The sequence below is a fragment of the Impatiens glandulifera genome, chromosome 9 (genome assembly GCF_907164915.1).
Source record: "Impatiens glandulifera chromosome 9, dImpGla2.1, whole genome shotgun sequence".
Classification (NCBI taxonomy): domain Eukaryota; kingdom Viridiplantae; phylum Streptophyta; class Magnoliopsida; order Ericales; family Balsaminaceae; genus Impatiens; species Impatiens glandulifera.
In genome coordinates, this window is record NC_061870.1 from 107501 (window position 1) to 125660 (window position 18160).

At 36.9% G+C, this 18160-nt stretch overlaps 1 protein-coding gene across 1 annotated transcript; it reads right to left on the minus strand.

The window, feature by feature from the left end:
• Positions 1-1819: 1819 nt before the first annotated feature.
• LOC124914255 lies at positions 1820-2347 on the minus strand. The gene has a single exon (XM_047454761.1). The coding sequence runs from the start codon at positions 2345-2347 to the stop codon at positions 1820-1822; it is 528 nt and encodes a 175-aa protein (XP_047310717.1).
• Positions 2348-18160: the final 15813 nt, after the last annotated feature.

The window sequence follows — 18160 nt, forward strand, 5'->3', positions numbered from 1 at the left end:
GGACCGAGAAATGTAAGCCAGCGATAATGCTAGGACCGGTAAAAACAGCCTATTTGTTAAAATTGAGGTTTTCTTATTTTTTTTTTCACTTTAAATCTTACCTAAATAGGCTAGATTCGTTGAGAACAAAACATATTACATAACAATGAATATATATTTACCAAACTATGAACTTATAACACTTATATCATGATCTACACAAACACTTCTTTCACATTTGAGCATATATGCCCATTATTACTAAGAAAGTCATCCTTCATCATGAACTTACAATATTATTACACAACAATGATCCAAACAATCCTAAATACCATAATACAACTTATATAAGATTTTACAAACAAGTTTTGGACTTAATGGAGTTTATTTGAAATTATTATCATGTTTTCCTATTTTTTAATGATTTTAATCGAAAATAAATAAATAAAAAATATAAAAACTTCGAATTTTTTTACGAAATTTTTATATAACCATTATTAATCATAATATGAATTAACAAAAAAGAATTGGATTAAAAAGAATTTTCTTCATTTATTTTCGAGCATATGCTTAACCATCAAATGCATAATATGATGCTTTGTTGAGTTATTGTTTACGAAATAATTTATATTGATGGTTGAGAATTTTGAAAAAGATAGATTAAAGAACACATTATTATTACTTAAATTTAGTTATAGTCTACAAATAAATAATTAAAAAATCTAATATTATGTTGTTGAGTTGAGATAGAGTAATAAAGTAATTGAATAAGTACAGTATAATCCAATTCCATTTTCAATGAAATGAAGCTTACATCCATGAAATGAAGTTTGTTGAGTTATACTTTACATTTAGTAAAATGTGCATCTTATGGAATACATATACATATTTTATTACTTAAGTTTAGTTATATATGTAAACTTAAAATTTAAACTTGTCATCTTAAAAAAATGAGCTTCACATACTCACAAATACTAACTATATATGAGTTAACTTGTTTCTGAAATAGCTAATTGTTATATATATATAAGAAGTAATTATATGATAAAAGTAGTATAATTAGTAAATTTACATATCAATATTTTCTTTTCTTTTTATTTCTCTAAGATAAGATAAAGTTATAAATTATTTTACATCACAAATGTAGATAAGATAAAGTTATAAATAATTTTACATCACAAATGTTTAGAAATGACAAAAGTATATGTCCAAAACTAACAATGACAAGGCTTGAACCCTCGACCTCATGATTAAAATAAAAATAAGGAGCATTCAACTAACCAATTGAACCAAACAATGTTTATGTTATGTAAAATAAAAATATTTCATTTAATAAATACTGATATAAAATGAATAACTTATATGTGTTGGATAAAGTTTGGATTCCCACCTTATCATCAAAAAAACGCAACATGAAGTGATTAAAAAACTCAAACTCTTCACGGGTTTTAAATTATAAATTTTTTCTTATTTATAAAATGTTCAATTATAAACAAATCATAAAATTAACCATCAAAACACATCAAATTTAATGATTTCGACACCCAAATCGCATGTTGAGGTCGTAGATCTCCGAAAAATACACAACTTCAAATATAAATCGTCCCAATCCGACAAACGTACAAAAAGTTATGCCCTTCCAAAGTTATGCCTTCAAATAAAGTGTTTTTCAACAAATTATCATATTTTCTATTTATATGTTGTTGTAATTACTATAATATACATGTGTATCTATCAAATTTTATCCAAAACAAAGGTGAGGGGTGAGGAAGATCGAAAGGTCCTAGCTCAAGAACATCAGTCATGCTTAAATACACCTCATGCTTAATACTCCTAATGCTTAAATACACCTCACATCTCGGTCGATGGTTGCATTGAGACCCTCTAAAAAATGGTTCAGCTCGATGTCATTGTTTCCCGTTATCATTGGTGTAAAATACTTACCCCGCTCAAACTTCTTGACGTACTCAGCAACACTTAGATCACCTTGGCGGATTTCCAGGACCCTGGCCAACTTGTTTCTGGTGCTCAAGGTGAAGTACTTGCCATAAAACACAGCCTTGAATTCTGTCCAGGTTGCTGTATCAAGATCGAGGGTGGACATGGCTCCTTGCCACCAGATTCTAGCGTCGTCTTTGAACATGAATGTGGCACACCTTAGCCTATCCGAGTTGTTGCATTGCATGAACTCGAATATTGTCTCTATTGAATGTATCCACTCTTCAGCCACCATGGGATCAGTACTTCCCTTAAAGTCGCTTGGTTTGAAACTCATAAAGTGCTTGTATGCTGGTTGTTGGCTGCCTCCCTCGTGGTTATTGTTAGCATGGTTCGGAAAAGACACATTTGCTTGAAACATTTCACGCATCTACTCATTATGAATTCTCAGGGTAGCACATTACTAACAGGAAATAGGCTAGAAAATATCTACAAAGTAGATTGGAAGAATAAAATTGAATATCCTGTCTGTATGGTAGCTAGAAATGATCAAACCTAGTTGTGGCATAAGAGATTAAACCATCTAAACTTCAAAACTATAAATTATATTCGCACTAAAAAGGTAGTTGAGGGATTTCCTGATATAAGATTCAATAAAGAAAAAGTATGTTCAACTTATCAAATGAGTAAACAGACTAAGTCATCCTTTAAGAGCAAAGGAAATATTCAGTCTAACCGATGTCTTGAACTTCTTCACATGGATCTATTTGGACCGATTAGGGTCACAAGCTTAGGAGGTATGCATCACACCTTGGTTGTTATTGATGATTACTCTAGATATACATGGGTAATATTTTTGGCTTCAAAATGTGACATTGTTTCTAATTTAATTACACTGCTTAAACGTTTACAAAATGAGAAATCAACACATATGAATACCATTAGAAGTGATAGAGGAATCGAATTTACAAATAGTACTTTGAATGCATTTCTTGAGGAATCTGGCATTAGACACGAGTTGTCCAGTGCTAGAACACCTCAACAGAACGGCCTGGCTGAGAGAAGAAACCGAACTCTCAAGGAAGCCGCGAGGTCTATGATAGCCGATTCGGGTGTTGCTCAAAAAATTTGGGCCGAAGCTATCAATACTGCATGTTATACACAAAATCGGTCTATAATTAACAAGCATCGCAATAAAACATCATAGGAAGTATATTTTGATAGAATTCCTAACATTGGGTACTTTAAAATTTTCGGTTGTAAATGTTACATCCACATGAATGGCAAAACCTACTTAAATGCTTTCGATGTAAAATCTGATGTTGGGATAATTCTAGGATACTCAGCGGTTAGTATGGCATATAGAGTATATAATACTAGAACTTTAACCGTAGAAGAATCTTTTCATGTTGTATTCGATGAATCAGTTGAAAATAACACTACATCATCCTTTGATCTACACAACAAATTGGAAAATCAAAATATCCATTCTGATAGTGAAAATGAAATTACAGTCTTTAGACGGTTTGTCCATGACCAAATGGTATTGTTGAAGCCCAGACGGATCAAGCGGATCAAGCTGCAAAACAGCAGGAAGCTGACACCTCAATTTCAACTAAGGAAATCAGTCGGTCTGACATTATTGCTCAGCCTACTGATATGTCTAGCCTTGATCAAGTAACCGGTAAATTGATAGACATCTCTAAACCAAATTTCAAAAGGAACAGAAATCATCCTCCTGAGCTTGTTATAGGTAGCCCTTCACTACCCATCCGAACTAGGCAACAACTACTGGAACAATATGAAAACTCCGTTTTTTTCATATCCCAAATTGAGTCGAAAAAGGTAGATGAAGCATTGTTGGATCCGGATTGAATTTTGGTAATGCAAGAAGAGTTAAACCAGTTTGAGAGTAATAAGGTCTAGTACTTAGTCCGTAAACTAAAAGATCAACTGATTATCGGAACAAGATGGGTATTCAGAAATAAGCTCAATGAAAACGGTTTGGTTACGAGGAACAAAGCTAGATTAGTGGCACAAGTATACAAACAGGAAGAAGACATTGATTTTGAAGAATCATTTGCTCCTCTAGCATTTGTTGCCTTCAAAAATTTTAAGGTATTTCAAATTGATGTTAAAAGTGCATTCTTAAATGGTGAATTACGTGAAGAAGTATATGTTGAACAACCACTCGGTTTTAAAAATACTGACCTGATTAATCATGTGTATCGACTAAACAAAACTCTTTACGGTTTAAAACAAGCTCCTAGAGCTTGGAATGATACATTAACAAAATTCCTGATCAATCATAACTTCACCATAGGTTCGGTAGATAAACCCTATTCAAATTCGAGAAGAAGGAACATATTTTACATGTTCAAATATATGTGGATGACATCATATTCGGTTCAACTGATCCTAAGCTATGTGATAAATTTTCAGCATTAATGACTAACAAGTTTGAAATGAGTATGATGGGAGAATTAAGCTTCTTCCTAGGTCTTCAGGTTCGACAAATCGAAGGAGGAACATTCATTAACCAGTCTAAATACTCAAAGGAATTACTAAAGAAATTTGGGATGAAAACATGTTCTCCTGCCTCAACTCCAATGAGTTCATCAATCAAGCTGGATAAAGATGATGACGGTCAGGGAGTGGACCTGACAGCCTATCGTGGGATTATCGGTTCACTTCTCTACCTGACGGCAAGTCGACCGGATATATTATTTTCGGTCGGAGTATGTGGAAGATTCCAGGCCAATCCCAAACAATATCACTACACAACCGTCAAACGAATTCTACAATATCTAAAGGGAACCCCAGAAGTCGGACTGTGGTATCCAAAGGACTTCAGTTTTAAACTAACTAGTTACTCTGATGCAGACTATGCAGGTTGTAAAGTTGATAGAAAAAGTACCAGTGGAACATGTTAATTTTTAGGAGATCGGCTTGTTTCATGGTACAGCAAGAAGCAAACATCGGTTGCTACGTCAACCGCAAAAGCTGAATACCTGGCAGCCGGAAGTTGTTGTGCTCAACTTCTATGGATTCAATAGTAACTGAGAGATTTCGGTATCAACACCAAAGAATCTCCAATATTCTGTGATAACACAAGTGCCATAGCAATCACATAAAATCTGGTTCTACATTCAAGAACCAAGCGTATTGATATAAGGCATCATTTCATCCGGACATGTCCAACAGAAGCACATTCGGTTAGAATATGTTTCAACCGACCAACAAGTTGCTGACATCTTCACAAAACCTTTACAGGAAGCTAAGTTCTCTTTCTTCAGAAATATTCTTGGCCTTGCCGATATGAATCAACTTATTTCTTAAACCGAAATGATACTCCTTTAAAAAGAAACATCGGCTCGAACAGACAAAACCAGCAGTTCTTCTCAACATGTCGGAAAATTGAATTACCTATGTATTTATTGAAAAATCGCATTGCTTATCAGTTGCAGTAAACCGACCAGTTATTTAGTACTTTACCAAATAACTGCATCGGGACTAATAACTGAAAACCATCCAGTTTGGATATACTATACTTTGGAATATTTGGCTTTCCAACAAAAGGGAATAACTGATTGTGTTTGGACATATCTGTTCTAAAAAGATTCCTTTTTCAAAACAAAGCAGCCATGCCTTAAAAGACGTGAAGATATGATATCTCCCACCGTCTAGGCCTATGACTTACATCCATAGGGTATCAACCACCCCAAAACCTTAGCAAGATTTCTTATCCAACGGTTAATAGAATACAACGTGCTCTATTCACTAAATAACACCATCAACTGCCTAATATATAAGATATATATGCACATCAACACATAATCACACATCTAAAATACTCACCACCTCTCAGAAATCTCTCATCCTACTAGAGCAAAATGTCTCACATCACTTTCCAAAACATCCTTCAAATTGAGTTTGATTCCGCACTAGGGACAAATCATTTTGAGATCTACAAAATGTTCAAATATCTTGAATACTCCGGTCTAAGGAATTTTCTAGATGACCGACACATCATATTTCCTGATACCATCATGGAATTTTTCCAAAACGCGAGAGTTTTCCGCGGTACACCCTTTTTCGACACTCTCACCCAATCCAAGATGAGAGGCACCGTCTTTGAGTTCACCGAGAAAGATTTTGCTCGGTGCTACGACCTACCAAGAGAAGGTCTCACCAACCTCTCTCCTTCGGCAGAACAAAAGGTCGTAATGTTTCAGCATTTTTCTCGCTCTCCTCTTCCTGTTGATGATCACGGGGCAAGATCATCATTAAGGGCTGAATATCATCTGCTCAACGATATCGTTGGTAAATCCATCCTTGGAAAGGATGTTACCAACACTTTCTGCACCAAGTCTTTTGAAATCATGACTGCCATCACCAATGAAGTTTCGGTCAACTAGTCAATGGTGCTTTTTGACAACCTCATCTGGATTATCTCCACTCGTCACACCGGCTTCATTCCCCAAATCAGCACTCTCCTTTTCGATCTCGGTGTTCCTCTTTGTCCGGGCGTAGGATTAAGCCCACTTCAAATCATGATAGGAGACTCGGCCGACGCATTCTTCGACCGCTTTAAGAAAGCTTGGAAGAAGAAGCAGAGAGGCAGCTCCTCCTCCAGCCGCTAAGGAACCATCTTTTCGGACAACCGGTCATTTTGTTGCATGCACCGGTTGTATATTTTTTTACTTATGTTTATCTTTTGTGTGTTTCTCTTGATTTCTTGTGACACTATTTCACATCGGCTTAATATTACCTACTTTTATTTTATCTATCTTTGGCATATTAAATTCTGATTGCATGAAAACTACAAAACATTAAATTTAGTTGGCTTCCAACTAGATTCTCTACCTCGGACCAGTCAAAAACTCTCACTTTCAAAGAAATATGTTTTGAAAACATAAATATTCCTCTTACCTTAAAGCATTGATAGGACATCTCATAAATGACAAAATCCTATAATAAATGTCCTTATGTTATCCTTCCCTCTTCTACATCCTATTTAAGGAGCCTCACACTTTCCTTCACAAATCACAATACATCTTGCCAAGAACACAACTTCCTTATCTCTAAGCACGTCCTGAAAATGTCTCACCAAACACTCCGAAACTTTCTTTGTGTTAACTTTGAATCGATGCTCTCTTCCGATGACATTGAAACAAAAGAAATCGTGTTTGAACCCATTTTTCTTCCTGAGAAGTATCCGAACCCATTTTTCTTCCTGAGGTATTGGAGTTCTTCTCCAATGCTTCCATGCTTGACGACGACCTCATCGTTTCCATCATCAACGATACCACTATCATTCAAATCTCGTAAGATACCATTGCTAAAATGTTCAACCTCCCGACTGAGGGATTTTCAGATTTTCCCCCCGGGTGAACGGAATGCATGATGAGTATGCTGACTTGTTCTCCATTTCTAAAACTCCGGTTCAAAACAACGGCCTCAAAGCCCAACTTTCCCTCACATTCAAATACTTCATGAGATCGTCAACTGATCCATTCTGTGTCAGGTTCCGAATCAAAACTACACCAAAAAGGCTTTCGATATGATGATTTATATCGTAAGTCCAACTCCAATCAACTAGGCCTCGGTCATTTTTGAAAACCTGAAAACAATGGTTGTAACCAAGAAAAGGCTCGTTTACGCTCCTCAACTAAGCCGAATTATTCGATCAACCGATCCAAATCTTGGACCGGGTTCACCGGTGAATCCAATAAATGTCCTCACCAAGGAATCGGCGAAAGAGAAGATGACTAGGATGATTAATAGGTTATTTCACTAGGTTCTTTCTGGAAAATAAACAATAGTTGGATCAATGGATTAGCTCACCTTCTTCACTAATGTCTCGTATATAGCATCTGGGAAGTAAGCCAAAATTGTACCATTATCAATTGTTGTCTCTTTATAGTCTCCAGCATGTGATACATTTGTTGTCAGATTAAGAAATTCAGACCCAACTTAAACTGATGTCATATTGACATTGTAATGTGGCCTAAAGTTTATGTCACAACTAGTTAATCACTGGTCATCAATATCAAAACTAAATTAAAATGCAAAAGATGTTTATGCAATTCAGATAGATGGTAACATGATACTACATACTTGTTTGGTAATAAACGAGTCGTATTAATTTTGTGTTCTGATTTGTTTCAACAAGTCCATTTTTCATATTTATTATTGATAAAACAATGAGATTAGAAAGCTTTATCCTATCATTCGTATGTATGTGAGCAAAGAATATTTCAAGAAGGGACATCTACCACGTCTGTAGTATAGTAGCATGAATGAAAACATGGATATAGGTATGAGCATACCCAAATATAAAGATTTGGTTTACTGTTATAGTTTGCAGATCTCCTGATACACCATTATATTGGACAAGATCTTTCATAAAGTAGTCAAGACTATAACTTCCATCTCCATAAACCTCAGTATATAAACAAGTCACATTAGACGCACCAGTCCGGTGTTCGACCAACATTGATCTCAATACAAAATTGAGAATCACATAAAACCTTTGTCCCAGTGAGAGAATTCTTAAGATCGTACAAGTTAAGTGGAATCTGCAAATAAATGAATATTAAGAAGAAATAAAAAAAACATAATTTGAAAATCAAACAAGAACATGATTAAAAAACTATACAGAAGACAATACCAAGAATTAGTGAAGTATATAAAGAGAGGTAAACATGTGTCGTACACCATGGTCACCATAAAGTTCAAACAACCATTCTATATTATAAGAATCTTCTTGTTGTGGACTAAAACATATTTTGTTGGTCAGCATAAAGGAGATGACTCATTTGGTAACAGTTGGTCATCATTTTTCTGGACTAAAATACAACCCTTAGAATACTCAAATTAAGAAGTAACAATATTGGCCCTCAATCCATATACAAAAAGTTTTTCAAGCATCAAAGTATATTTACATAAATCAATTTAATATTAGCAACTTAAGAAAGACTACAAGTAGAATCAATGATTTCAAATAGAACCTAATAAGTTCAAGCAATAAATTGGAGTTCTAAATATCATTAAAATTCTAAAAAGAAACCTTTTATCTTTAACCCTAGAAATATTTTTAGTATCAAAATGAAATCTCGACAAATAGATATGGTAGATATCAACATCACTAGCTTCAAAATTAAATATATCTATTTCTTGGAGTGAAAGCAAGTATTTTCATATCAACAATCTTCTTCAAAAAGTAAAGTCGATTCTTGGAATCCACTTTACTGTAGCTTTTTTCCTTGATTCATTCACATGTATAACTTGTAAATAAAGATTGAAAAATTGAGACAATAAAAGCTCCCAATCAGTGCAAGAACCAATATTCTCTAAAGAAATATAAGGACAGAAACACTAAAAGGAAATCATCAATAGCCTAGCTGAAAAATAGAAAATAGATTACCTGCGTAAGTTCACCTCTATACTTCCCATTTTTGACAAGAGCCCAACTGCCAACATAAATTTTACTAAATTTGCTCCTGACAGAGAGTAAATGGGCCACTTCATTCTTTGGAATAGGTGCAACTCGGCTCTAATACATAGTATAAAGACATTTACAATGCCTACAATTAAAAGACAGAATTATCCAGATAGTACACTAATATAAGGATAGTAATGTACTTCTACAAGTGTTGCACTAAAAAAGACAAATTTTCAACCCCCTTTAAAAAATTTAAAATAACCAGCCTTTAAATTTGATTTGTTGTGGATGTTGACATTTATAACATCCACAATTAAAAGACAAAATTATCAGTCATATAAACACTAATCTAGGGATAGTGATGCACTACAAGGACAGATGATATGAAGAAAATTGTTAGGATCTAGATCGCGGGTGGGGAACCGGGGTCCGACCGGTTTACACCTTCTGACAACACTGAATGGTTGGTGTTTAATCCGGTTAGAGATTAACACCGGGTTTCAATACTACACAAGCTGTCACAAACCCTTGAGTCGAGTTCAAGTGTGGAAGTGGTTTGTTTCAGACTGAAGCAACACGCACAGGATGAGTAGGGATAGGTTTTGGAGAATATCGGTTTGGAGTTTTAGGAGGTCGGTTTACGGTTTAGTGAATCGGTTACAATGATGTGGGTTGGTTAGAACAGTACAAGTCGGTTAGGAAGTAGAACCAGGAGAAAGTAAAGAGCAAGACACAGGTTTTATGGATGTTCGGAGATAAAACTCCTACGTCACCCCTTCTTCTCGAAACCGCGAGAAGGATATTCACTAAGGAATATACAAACACAATACACGATCGAGACTTATTTACTACTCGATGAACACTCGTACAATTCTCAAATGAATTGTAGTCACACTACAAATGCACAATTAAACTTTTTAAAGAGATAAACACAACTTGTAACTTGGGTTGTTGGAACTCTTAGAACTGCATTTACTCCTCTTCAGTTCCTTCTTTTATAGGTGAAATGTTCCAACGGTCACATTTCTTCAACGGATACCTTCAGGTGAACTGCCCACCCGTGAAGGAAAGTCCGAAAACCCTTCGGTTGGGAGGTTAAACATCCCAGCAAGTCGGTTTTCCGGGAGAATGATGACACTAGTTCTCACGGTGGAGATAATGGCACCGTAAAACATATGTGCATTGGAGAAGAACTCCAATACTTCTAGAAGATAGATGGGTCCCGATTCCTCTAGGAAATCACGGAGTCCGGTGTCAACTAGTGATTCAAAAAGTATTTCCCTTGTTTCAGCGTCTTCCATGGATAGCACTAAATTGACGTCAATGCACAAATAGTTTTTGAGGATGGGATGAGAAATTTTTCAGATTTTGCTAAGAGAGGTAGAGAGTTAAGATATGTAGAATGTTTTCTTGAAGTGTTTTGGAATGAGATGGAGAAGTTTCTTAAATAGATTTGAAATGAGAGGTAGCGTGAGAGCATTTAATGTTAGGATTTTGTTTTGTCTCATTAATGCTTTAGAATATTTATGTTTTCAAAACGTCTTGGGAAGTGGTACCTTTTGACCGGTTATGGATACCGATGTTGGGAATCTAGTTGGGAACCAACTAAGTCTGTGTAGTTTCCCATGCAGTTAGAATTCAAAAGTACTAGAATTTTATTAAGGAAAAGTAGATTACATTGAACCGAGAGGAAACATAAATTGGACCGAAAGGAAACATAATTGAGTAAGATAAAAATACAACTGGTGCGTGAAGCAAAATGACTGGTTGTCTGAAAGAGTGATTCTTTAATGACCGGAAGTGGTGATATTTCTGTTCTTCTTCTTCCAAGCTTTCTCAAACCGCTAATAGAAGGAATCCGCGGAATCCTTGGTCAAAACATGGGATTGGTTCAGCCCTTCGCCTGGACAGAGCGGAACCCCGAGTTCGATGAGTAGAGAGCTGATTTGAGGAATGAAACCGGTGTGACGAGTATTGATCATCCAGATCAGGTTGTCAAACAGCAACCTAGACCAATTTACCGGAGTATCGGTTGTTATGGCGGTCATGATATCGAAGATTGTGGTACAGTAGGTGTTGTTGACATCCTTTCCTAGGATGGCCTTACCGATGATGTCGTTAAGGAGCTGATATTCGGCCCTCAACGATGATCGTGCACCGTGATCATCGACTGGAGAGTTGGAGCGGGAAAAGTTCAGAGATATTTCGGTTTTTTGTTTAGCTGAAACGGACAAGTCTATAAGACCTTCCTTGGGAAGGTCGAAGCACTGAGCGAAGTCTTGCTCGATGAAGTCGAAAACTGTTCCTCTTACCCTTGATTTGATAAGAGTGTCGAAGAATGGAGTACCACGAAAAACTCTAGCATTATGGAAGAATTCGGTCACGGTTTCAGGAAAGATGATATGTATGTCATCTAGGAAAGATCGCAGACCGATACTTTCCAGAGACTTGATCATTTTGAAGATATCATAGTATTGTGTCCCTTGTGCTGAATCAAAATCAACTTGGAGAATGTTTTGGAACTGAGACATTTTTGCCTTAGTGAGATGAGAGGTTGAGAATGTGAATATTTGTTTGATATTCATCTAACTTATATATTAGTTGGAGGATGATATAGGTGATTAGTATTATCTAGGGGGTAGCAGGTAATCTAGTTTATTATTCGTAGGATAAAACATCTTGCATGAATTAGGAGTGTTTACAGCCTAAGGGTGTGAGTCATAGGCCTGGACAGTGAAAGATATCATATTTTCACGTCTTTTGAGGCATGACTGCTTTGTTTTGAAAAGGTATCTTTTCAGAACAGATACGTCCAATCACAAACAATTGTTCTATATTTTGTTGGGAAGCCAAATATTCCAGAATATATTATATTCAAACCGGTTGGTTTTCAGTCATTGGTCCCGATGCAGTTAATTAGTGTAGGTACTAAGTAACTAGTCGGTTTACTGTAACTGATAGACAAAGCGGTTCTTCAATAAATACGATGATAAAGTCGGTTTCTGACATTTTAGGAAGAACTGTCGGTTTTGTCTGTCCGAACCGATTTTTCCCTTTAGAGGTTAAGGGTTTAAGAAATTAGTTGATTAATATCGGTTAAACCGAGGATGTTTCTGAAGAAAGAAAACTTAGCTTCCTGCAGGGGCTTTGTGAAGATATCGGCTACTTGTTGATCGGTTGATACATATTCCAACCGGATATGCTTCTGCATGACATGTTCCCGGATGAAATGATGTCTTATGTCGATGTGCTTGGTTCTAGAGTGTAAAACCGGATTGTACGTGATTGCTATAGCACTTGTGTTATCACAGAAAATTGGAGACTCTTCAGCGGTGATACCAAAGTCTTTTAGTTGCTGTTGAATCCATAGAAGTTGTGAACAACAACTTCCGACTGCTAGATATTAAACCTCTGCGGTTGATGTAGCAACCGACGTTTGCTTCTTGTTGTTCCATGAAACAAGCCGATCACCTAAAAATTGGCATGTTCCGCTGGTACTTTTTCTATCAATTTTATATCCTGCATAGTCTGCATCAGAATAACTTGTGAGGTTAAAAGATGAGTCCTTTGGATACCACAGACCGACTTCAGGTGTTCCCTTTAGATATTTCAGGATTCGTTTAGCGGCTGTATAGTGAGACTGTTCGGGGTTGGCCTGGAATCTTCCACACACTCCGACCGTAAATAGTATGTCCGGTCTACTTGTTGTCAGGTATAGAAGTGAACCGATGATTCCACGATAGGCGGTCAGGTCTACTCCCTGACCGTCATCATCTTTATCCAGCTTGATTGATGAGCTCATTGGAGTGGCGGTAGAGGAACATGTGTTCATCCTAAATTTCTTTAGAAGTTCCTTTGTGTATTTGGGCTGACTGATGAAAGTTCCTCCTTCGAGTTGTTTAACCTGAAGGCCTAGGAAGAAGCTTAATTCTCCCATCATACTCATTTCAAATTTGTTAGTCATCAGGGTTGAGAATTTATCACCCAGCTTAGGATCGGTTGATCCGAAAATGATATTATCCACATATATTTGAACAAGTAAAATGTGTCCCTTTTTCTCAAATTTAAATAGGGTTTTATCTACTGAACCAATGGTGAAATCATGATGTATTAGAAATGCGGTTAATGTATCATACCAAGCTCTAGGAGCTTGTTTTAAGCCGTACATTGCTTTATTTAGACGATATACGTGATTAGGCAGGTCAGCATTTTTGAAACCGGGTGGTTGTTCAACGTATACTTCTTCACGTAGGTCACCATTAAAAATGCACTTTTAACATCCATTTGGAAAACTTTAAAATTTTTGAAAGTAGTAAAGGCTAGAAAAATTCTAATAACTTCAATTCTAGCTACAGGAGCAAATGATTCTTCAAAATCAATGCCTTCTTCCTGTTTGTATCCTTGTGCCACTAATCTAGCTTTGTTCCTCGTAACCAAACCGTCTTCATTGAGTTTATTTCTGAATACCCATCTTGTTCCTATGACTGGTTGATCTTTCGGTCTAGGGACGAGATACCAGACTTTATTACTCTCAAACTGGTTTAACTCTTCTTGCATTGCTAAGATCCAATCCGGATCTACCAATGCTTCATCCACCTTTTTCGGCTCAATCTGGGATATGAAAGCGAAATTAAAGTATTCCTCCAGTTTTTGTCGCCTAGTTTGGACAGGTTTTGAAGGGTCACCTATAATAAGCTCAGGAGGATGGTTTGTGTTCCTTTTGAGATTCGATTTAGGAGTGTCTACCAAATTACCGTTTGTTTGATCAAAGCTAGACATATCGGTAGGCTGAACAATAGTGTCAGACTGACCGATTTCCTCAGTTTGAACCGAGGTATCAGCTTCCTGCTGTGTGGCAGCTTGATCCGGCTAGGTTTCAACAGTACCCATTTGGTCATGGACAAACCGTCTGTAAACCGGAATCTCATCTTCACTATCAGAATGGATATTATGATTTTCCAATCTGTTGTGTAGATCAAAGGATGATGTAATGTTACTTTCAACCGATTCATCGAATACAACATGAATGGATTCTTCCACGGTTAAAATTCTAGTATTATATACTCTATATATGCTTTACTAACCGCTGAGTAACCTAGCATTATCCCAATATCGGATTTTGCATCAAAAGCAGATAAGTAGTTTTTGCCATTAATGAGAATGTAACATTTACAACCGAAGATTTTAAGGTACCGAATGTTAGGAATTCTATAAAAATACACTTCGTACGATGTTTTATTATGAAATTTGTTGATCAAAGACCGGTTTTGTGTATAACATGCAGTGCTGATAACTTCAGCCCAAAATTTTTGAGCAACACTTGAGTCGGCTATCATAGACCTTGCGGCTTCCTTGAGAGTTCGGTTTCTTCTCTCAGCCAGGCCGTTCTGTTGAGGAGTTCTAGCACTGGACAACTCGTGTCTAATGCCGGATTCATCAAGAAATGCATTTGGAGTACTATTTGTAAATTCGGTTCCTCTATCACTCCTAATTCTATTTATGCGTGTTAATTTTTCATTTTGTAAACGCTTAAGCAGTGTAATTAAATTTGATGTGGTTTCACATTTAGATGCCAAAAATGTGACCCATGTATATCTAGAATAGTCATCAATAATAACCACAGTGTAAAGCATACCACCTAGGTTAGTGACCTTAATCGGTCCAAATAAATCCATGTGAAGAAGATCTAAGCATCGGTTAGATTGAATGTGTCCTTTACTCTTAAAGGTTGATTTAGTTTGTTTACCCATTTGACATGTTGAACACACCTTATCCTTATTAAATACTATATCAGGAATTCCTTCAACTAGCTTTTTATCGCGGATATAGTTTAAGGTTTTGAGGTTTAGATGGTTTAGCATTTTATGCCATAGCCAGGTTTGATCGGTTTTAGCAACCATGCAAACAGGATGCTCCACTTCATTTTTCCAGTCTACCTTGTATATATTTCCTAACCTATTTCCGGTTAGTAGTGTGCTACCCTGAGAGTTTTTAACTAAGCATGCATGCCTAAGAAATTCTACAGTATATCCAGCACCACACATCTGACTAATACTTAGTAGGTTAAAGTGTAGATTTTCAACTAGAAGTACATTTTCAATTGTTAAATTACCATGGATAATCTTACCCTTGCCCACAGCTCTACCTCTTGAGTTGTCACCAAAGACAATCATTGCACCGGTTTCTATTTTGATGCCGGTCAGAAGATTGTTGTTTTCAGTCATGTATCTTGAGCAACCGCTGTCCAGATACCACTCAGAATTTCCTAGTCGTTTCTTCATATCCTGCAAAATATACATATTTACAACTATTTGGTACCCACATTTACTTGGGTCCACAATTGATTAGTCCTTTTGATATCCAGACTTTAATAAGTCGGACAACTTTCCCGGTTATGGTTCTAACTAGTTTTCATGTGCTCGGTCTGACATCTTTCTGTTGTCCTAAGAGTGCCTTATTTTGTGGTGGCCTTTGGTTTATTCTATGTGGTCGTGGATAGGTTTGTTTACCTTTTGGTCGGTTGGCTTTCCTTCTCTTAGGATGAAGCCATTTTTCGGAGTCATTTGGACTTACATAGGTTATTTCTTCTTCCGGTTGTGAGTCACTCTGTTCCTCGTTGTTGGTTGAAGAACTCTTGAAAAATCTTACAAAGGGAAGATTGTCTTTTGTGAGCTTCATCTCGTTGGAGCGGTTCCGGTTGTCGGATCTGTTGTTTTTGTATCCAAGACCAAATTTGCATTTGGGATGTCTTTTATATTTAGACAACTGGTTCACCATTTCACTGGATCTTTTCTATGCTGCTATTCGATACCGGGTTCGTGCATCTTCCTCTTCGGTCAGCTCTTGAACTGACTCCTTGAGCGGTTCAGTCTCAGAGGATAGTTCAGGTGCTTCCTCGATTTCTAAGATTTCATCAGGTTGAATACTATCGGTTTCAGGTTCGGACTTGGGTGGTGTTATGGGGTCGGTCGGTTCTAAAGTTGAGTCGGGTTGGTACTAAGGTTAATAGATTCTTGTACTCTACTACCATGTCATTTAATGCATTAACTAACTCATCTTTAGTAAATTCTTCACAAGAAAAATCAAAATCAAATACATGTTCTTCGTTTGCCATGAGACAATTGAGTTCATCATCGTTGTCACTGTGAGCCCATAGACTTCCTCCATCATAGGCTATCAATGCTTTCTGAACTTTCCTTCCTTCACCAGTTTGTGAGTAGTTGTTTCTTTGGTTCTGATCATCCGGTTTCCGGTCATCCCGTCTTGGTTTTCTGCATTCCCACCTGAAATGTCCCAAACAATTGCAATTATAACATCTAACATTAGATTTAACACTGTAGTTATAGTTGTTGTTTGGCGGTTGGCTTTTCTTCATGAATTTGCCAAACTTTTGTGCAAACATTGCCATAGCATCCTCAGTGAATTGTTCAGCGGATTTGATCGGTGCAGCCGCTACCGGTTCCATGGATGTGACTAATGTCTTAGTAGCGGTTGAGGTTGATGTTTCATCTTCGATCCTAGATCTCATTTCAAACTCATATGCCTTAAGATCTTCGAATACATCGTGTAGCTTCATCTTGTTTAGGCAGTTTGATTCTCTCATCACCATCGTCTTTATGTCCCATGCACTCGGAAGAGATCTTAAAGCTTTGATGATTGTTTCCTTGTTATCATACTTTCTTTCCAAGAGTTGATAACTCATTTATCACATTTGTAAACCGGTCATTGTACTCCCTCATGGTTTCACCTGGCTTCATCTTGATGTTTTCAAACTTCTGAGTAGTCACCATTATCTTGTTTTCCTTGGTTCTTTCATTTCCCTCATGAAGTTGAATCACCGTTTCCCATACTTCCTTTGAGGTTTTGCAATCTCTGACCATACAGAAATTATTTCTGTCCAAACCTTTGAAGATATGGCTTCTGGCGTGATTATCTAGATTGTTTCTCCTTCTATCCCCAGCTGTCCAATCCTTTCTGTCTTTATCAATCTTTATCGGTCCTTCAGACAGGATGAACGGCATCTCATCGTCCATAGTAATTAGGTGCAAGTGCATGCATATCTTCCAGTTGGCGAAATCATAACCTTCTAGCATTGGAAGCTTCTCGAAAGTCATGCTTGCTTGCTCCGGGTTGCTTGAGTATTGAAACTACCTGGCTCTGATACCAATTGTTAGGATCTAGATCGCGGGTGGGGAACCGGGGTCCGGCCGGTTTACACCTTCTGATAACACTGAATGGTTGGTGTTTAATCCGGTTAAAGATTAACACCGGGTTTCAATACTACACAGGCTGTCACAAACCCTTGAACCGAGTTCAATTGCGGAAGTGGTTTGTTTCGGACTGAAGCAACACGCACAGGATGAGTAGGTATAGGTTTTGGAGAATATCGGTTTGGAGTTTTAGGAGGTCGGTTTACGGTTTAGTGAATCGGTTAGAATGATGTGGGTCGGTTAGAACAGTACAAGTCGGTTAGGAAGTAGAACCGGCAGAAAGTAAAGAGCAAGACATAGGTTTTATGGATGTTCGGAGATAAAACTCCTACGTCACCCCTTCTTCTCGAAACCGCGAGAAGGATATTCACTAAGGAATACACAAACACAATACACGATCGAGACTTATTTACTGTTCGATGAACACTCGTACAATTCTCACATGAATTGTAGTCACACTTCAAATGCACAATTAAACTTTTTAGAGAGATAAACACAACTTGTAACTTGGGTTGTTGGAACTCTTAGAACTACATTTACTCCTCTTCAGCTCCTTCTTTTATAGGTGAAATATGCCAACGGTCAC

Bases quoted from the DNA above. Each gene is read 5' to 3' on its own strand.
- LOC124914255 (XM_047454761.1), bottom strand. From the start codon at position 2,347: ATGCGTGAAATGTTTCAAGCAAATGTGTCTTTTCCGAACCATGCTAAC.